Source organism: Chrysochloris asiatica, unplaced genomic scaffold (assembly GCF_000296735.1).
Source record: "Chrysochloris asiatica unplaced genomic scaffold, ChrAsi1.0 scaffold00001, whole genome shotgun sequence".
NCBI lineage: Eukaryota > Metazoa > Chordata > Mammalia > Afrosoricida > Chrysochloridae > Chrysochloris > Chrysochloris asiatica.
In genome coordinates, this window is record NW_006408519.1 from 9,703,481 (window position 1) to 9,709,711 (window position 6,231).

Sequence of the window (6,231 nt, forward strand, 5' to 3'; positions counted from 1 at the left end):
ACAGAATATTAAATTAAAATGAGAAATAATAGAATCATTCAATAAACATTTATTAAGCATTTACAATGTACCACTCACTGTGCTGCATGGTAATAAAACAAATACATTACATGGCACAATTCTACTAATGCTAAAACGATATAATTATACAAAATCAGACACCAAATTGGAAGTTCCTACTTTTACATTTCAAGGGTGAGTTTAACCTCCTTCTTAATTCCACAGTCTTATTTTGTGCTGGTTAGGGAGGTACTTTTGTTGTCTTTTTACAAAGAGTGTTGAAAATTCAACAGACAGAGCTCAATATACAGACATTTTAGACAGATATGAGATGCCTATAAAAGAGTTTGACAAAGGGAAAAAAAACAATGAAAGTACTTACCAGCACTCTAAAAAAGTAAAGATATTCAGCTGCTCCTGAGTAATTCCCACATTCATACTGGAACTTTGCATACCTGTAGAGAGTGTCTAAATATTCCTGTCTAAACTAAAAAGAAGAAAAGACTAGGCTTTATTTTGTTCAAGTTTGAAAGAATCCATTTATTCTTTTAAATACTCCAGAAGTAATTCTTTCAAATTCTCTCAAAGATTACCCCCAAAATAAATAGCATGGTCAGAGAGCCATCTGATCTCTAAAGTACACATGAGAAATCAGCAGATCTAACATTTGCAGTTTTGACCTCAAAGAATTAGAAATCGCAACAATACATAATTTGTTTAGATACAAACTTGAACTGTAGTTAAAGGTCTCCGGTGTGTCCCATAACTGGTAACTTAGTTTAGTCAACATATACATCCCTGGTAAGACTTTGTGGTTCTATACAAATAATATGCATAATAAATTTATAATCTCTGTGAAAATGATCCCAAAATGAAACTACTTTTCATAGTTAATGATTCAAGCTAACTTCTAGTAAAGAAATTTAAGAAAAAGATTCTAAACTTGAACCTCAACAGATTCACTATGGAAACCAGAAAGGACAAATTTCTACAGTAGGCAGCAAATCTCTTGTTATAGCAATTCTTAAGTGAGCGATTAAACCTCAATGCAAGTTAATTAAGAGTGAAGCCTCAAACGTTAGCGTTAACACAGAAATGAGATGGGAAGATGGTTAAAAAAGGCCCATAACATTTCTGTATTTGTGAATATAGAGGTCTATGAAGGCCTCTATGTCATGGTTTTTCACAAGGTAATCAATGCTACTTAATTCCATTGTCAAATTCATTATGAATTCAAATCTAGTCTTTCCTTTCTTGCTAATGCATCCAGTGCCCTATATAAAATGCTATTAGTTATTCTGAAATAAATCAATCAAAAGCTTTTGAGAATTTCTTTGACCTAATAGTAGAGCATAGTGGTTACAAGCATTAGGATGAGTCAAAAATTATCTGCACTCTGGTTATATTAAAACACCTATCCACGTTCACAACTGATGATACTACTGAGCATGTATGTGGAATGATTCTGTCCAACAGATAGGTGACAGTGGATGTTGTGGCATATCATTTGTGCAAATCAGCCATGGGCTCTGCCTAAGAAATAATCCACAACAGACTTGGACTCCATAAAGTTTGTGCGAGATGGGGACCAAAATAACTCAGAGAAACATAAACAGAAGCATTTGAACATCTACAAACAAAATGTGGACCAATACTTGAAAGAAGGTAAAAGTTTCTTTAAAAAAATTGTTACTGGTGATGAGACACACATTCATCACTATGAGCCTGAGAGTAACGGCAGAGTACGGAATGGAAAATGGATACTCTGCAAAAACTTCCTTTTCAGGTATTAAAGCATCCTTCACTGATGTGCTGATCTTGCTCGATCAACCTTTCACCTGTTTGGTCCCTTGAAACATTCATGCCTTGACTTTTTTAATAATTTTTTTAATAAGGAAAAAAAAGAAAACTTGTTGACAGATGGACAAAGTGTACTGAAAAGGAAGATTATGTCAAAAATACTAAAAGTTGAATAAATAAATTCTATAGCCATAGTGCACCAGACTGCAAAGCTGTTTGACTACAAGGTTGGCGGTTCAAGCTCACCAGCTGCTCCTTGGAAACCCTATACAGGGTCGCCATGGGTCAGAATTGACGCGATGGCAATTAACAATAGCCAGATTGAGGATAATTTTTCACTCACCCTTGTATATATTTCCCTATCTGAAACATCACCGATTTTTAAAGAACTGACACTTCAAAAACATATATTATACTTACTAAATTAACCTGGAAGATATTATTCAAGCCATAAACCTCTACAGCACTAGTTTTTAATTAGCCTAATTACAAAATGATAACTTTAAGATATTTTATTAAACAACACTTACTCCATGTTTGTCCGCCAGGTAGTCAAACAACATCCGACCATCCCTTAGTAACAAACAAGCACAATTACTGCATTTTATAAGCCACAGAAAACAAAATAAACAATTTTAACTTTGAGATAATCACAGAGAATTACCAATCATCAATACTTCAACATCAGAAATAAAATATGACTTCCAGAATAAAACAGAATATTACATATTTTAAACACAAGGAATAAAAATGCAACGAGAAATCAAAACGTTCAAGTGTACTTTCAGATTTCTCTAGTCCTAACTAAAAATCAACTGTTTCACCATAACATCTAAGGTTGAGCAGTTTTTTAGGAAGTAAAATCAAAATCTGAAATGCAAAATTCACACTGAGGTCAGTGGCCTAGCCTACTAAGGTGATTATTTGTTCTCTAAGGTTACTTTTCTGACAGATTATATGTTTCATTATAAACATAAAATAAAATAAAAATACTATACAAAATAATAGGAATTAATAAGTAAGGAATACAACCCAATCTTGACCCTTCCCCAACCTGTTAATATTTTCCCAAAAGACAGGGATTTGGTAAACTTTAGATTATGATTATGTTGTTAAGCACCCTGAGTAGATTCCAATTCATAGCGACCCTGTATAGGGTTTCCAAGGAGCAGCTGATGGGTTAGTATTGCCAACCTTGCGGTTCTAACTTGCAGTGCCACACCAGGACTCCAGGATTATTCCATCATTCCTAATTTAGATGTTATCTGTGCTTCATGCCCAATATCACTGTTATCCATACAACTCAATTTAACTTATTTTATATTAGCTCTACCTGTTAAGGTGGTGATAGGCTAGTAACAGGCAAACTGATGACAAAGATAACAAATGACAAATGACAAATGTGCAAAGGTGTTCACCTTACAGGCTATTTAAAAAAATTAAAACATTTTCTTATGATTCTCCTAAGGACAAGGCCAGGGCATGCCTATTTGAAGCACAATTTATCTTGAAGATTTAAGAAGGGGAAAGAGAGGATACCACTAAAACAAACTGTTGTTAAGTGCCGTTGAGTCAATTCTGACCCACAGCGAACCTATGTAGGGTTTCTAAGTAGCACCTGGTGAGCTTGAACCACAGACCTTGCAGTTCAAACCAATTTTGCAGTCCAGTGCATTACGACACATGTATATAAAATGTGCATGGAATTTTTACATAAAAAATTTTCAATAAAAAAATCTGACACTTGAGGATCACAGAATCACTTTGAATTATATCCCTTGTATCTCTCAGCTATCTGATCAAGGTCCTCTGCTGATTAGGTATCTCCGGCAAAGCGTAAAAATTACAACACTGTATGCTCAGTACCATTTCAAAAAGGGGGAATAGGTGAGAAGTGATTATTTTGTAGTTAAGCAATTTACTAATATTTTTAGGTAAAATGTTTATAACTCCTAATTCCAGCTTTTTAAATATCACCAATTTAGTTCCTATTTGGCTAAAAGGAACCCCCTCTGTCTAATATCTGATGAGCACATTTATATTCATCTTACTCATATGCTAATCACATTACCTCCCAGTTTTTAAGTGACTATACTAGCGCAAGACTTCTGGTGTGGTACTATAGGATAAGCACAAGGCTGTAAGGTCAGTTTAAACCAAAAGGTTGACGATTCAAACTCACCAGTCGCTCCTCAGAAACCCTATACTGGGTCAATGACACTTAACATCAATAACAGTATTAAAGCAACCTAGAGTTAATGTTGTCCTCAAATACCTCAATTATTTCAGCTGTCCCTTTATGAGCACTTACACTTGACTTGAAGGTCCATAACTTCTAACAGGATATAAGTAGTACAGTATATACATACACTTATCTGTGTATCTAGATACACACACATAGACATATGTGTGTCCTATAGTACAGTACACTATATGGTGTAATATGGTGTAGTAGTCATGTAGTATTCACAGCTTTCCTTAAAATATTTGGTAACATTTTCCTAATGTGGTGTTGTACAATAAACACTTGACTGCTAACCAAAAGGTCAGCAGTTCAAACCTACCAGTCTCCTTGGAAACCCTACACAGGGTCACTGTGAGTTGGAACCAATTCCACAGCATTTAACAACAATACTTTCCTAAATCACGAATGAAAATTTATTTCTCTAAAAATCTGGTCTCATTACATATCACTGGAACTAAAACTGCAATAGACAAACGCTCTAGCAATTCTTCAACAGAACGTAACAGTGACAAAAGATTTATCACAATGGCAATATTCGATTTTAGTAGGAGATTTTACATTTACACATTTCTCATAATCCAAAGGGGTCCTAGTGAGGCACTGTAGGATACGCTTAACTGAAAGGTCAGCAATTCAAATCCCCAGTCACTCCATGGAAACTATGAAGAGGGTTGCTATGAGTCAGAACTAACTCAACAGCACTTAACAACAATAACTCAAAGGGCTATTGGTGCTATGTACTGAGTCAGAATAAGGCAACAAGCTTTCTTTGGAACCCAAACAATAAGTCTATCTCCAGTTATGGGAAGTTAGGAATAAAGTAACCCTATCACACTACCCTCCTAGTACTGGGCACAGAGGTTGGAAGGATATCAGAGAATGTAGGCAAAGTGATAAAGTGAGTTCAAGTTCCCTTGCAGTCAACAAACCATTAACTCTAGCTATTGCCTTAGCACAGAGTTTTCTCAACCTCTGGACTGACATTTTGGGCCAGATTATCCTTTTTGGGGGGCTGGCTTGTCTTAGCAGCAGCATCCCTGGCCTAAGAGCACTGGTTGCAATTTGCACCCCTGCCAACTGTTTCCTGGAAATGGGGGGAGTGGGTAACTGACAAAGAAAATTTATTTAAATTAGTATTAATATGTATTAAGGACAACTAGTCTGTACTCCGGATTCCTGGTGTGGCACCACAGGATAATGCAGTGGACTGCAAAGCCAGTTTGAACCACAAGGTCAGTGGTTCAAGCTCAACAGCCATTCCTCAGAGACCCTATACAGGATCACTATGGGTTAGAATCGATTCAATGGCACTTAAAAAAACAAGTCTCTACTCAAAAAGCATAAATGAAAATAATGACAAGGCTATCATTTAAAACATGAATTTTTACTAAGAGGTAAGTAAAAGTCTGAATTAATACATGTATTAATACAGAAAAGGTTTTTAGATTTCATATTAAGAGAGATTACCTCGTTGACTGCATTTGCCTTGTAGTTTCTGGATCTTCAAACATCTTCACAATTGGCTCTGTTTCTGCCTGAAGTTGTTTTAGTTGTGCAACAACTGTGGTTCTTTTTTCTCTCAGAGCTATACAAAAATGCAAAGTATATAATGTTAAGGAATGTTAAGCTACAGAGTTCATCCTGAGGATGTTTCTAGAAACCAAAAAATATTTACTTAAACTGTGTGTTTATGTACATATACATACATGTAGCAAACTCCTGGTGTGGAGCTGTGGGTTACTGCACTGAACTACAATGTTGGTTTGAACCACCAACCTTGCAGTTAGCAGTCTAGTGCTTATCCTACATTGTAACACCAGGACAAATATATAGAGAAAATCCTGGTGTGGCACTATAGGATAAGCACTGGACTGTGAGGTCGGTTTGAACCACAAAACCAACAGTTCAAATCCACTCTATACAGGGGTGCTATGAGTCAGAACTGCCAACCACCCTATATCTCTATCTATCTGTGTGTCTGTCTGTCTATCTATCTATTTTGGTTACAAGTCAGGCTGCTAACTTCAAGGTGAGCAGTTGGAAGCTACTAGTGGTTCCGCGAGAGAAAGATGAGGCTGGCTTTCTGCTCCCATAAAGTCTTATAGGCTTGAAAATCCTTTACAGGGTCACTATAAGTCAGAACCAACCCCACAGTACTTAACAACAGCATGTATGTGTGTGTGTGT

General features: G+C 36.0%; 1 protein-coding gene across 1 annotated transcript in view; it reads right to left on the reverse strand.

Annotated features, from left to right (window-relative positions):
- The window catches only part of EIF3E (eukaryotic translation initiation factor 3, subunit E), a 60,051-nt gene that overhangs the window by 40,972 nt on the left and 12,848 nt on the right, over nt 1–6,231 (reverse strand). The window contains exons 3-5 of the mRNA XM_006830641.1: nt 5,513–5,630; nt 2,331–2,373; nt 383–487 (exon numbers count right to left, since the gene is read on the reverse strand). Coding sequence (XP_006830704.1) covers nt 383–487; nt 2,331–2,373; nt 5,513–5,630 — 266 coding nt within the window. The remainder of the gene's footprint in view (nt 1–382; nt 488–2,330; nt 2,374–5,512; nt 5,631–6,231) is intronic.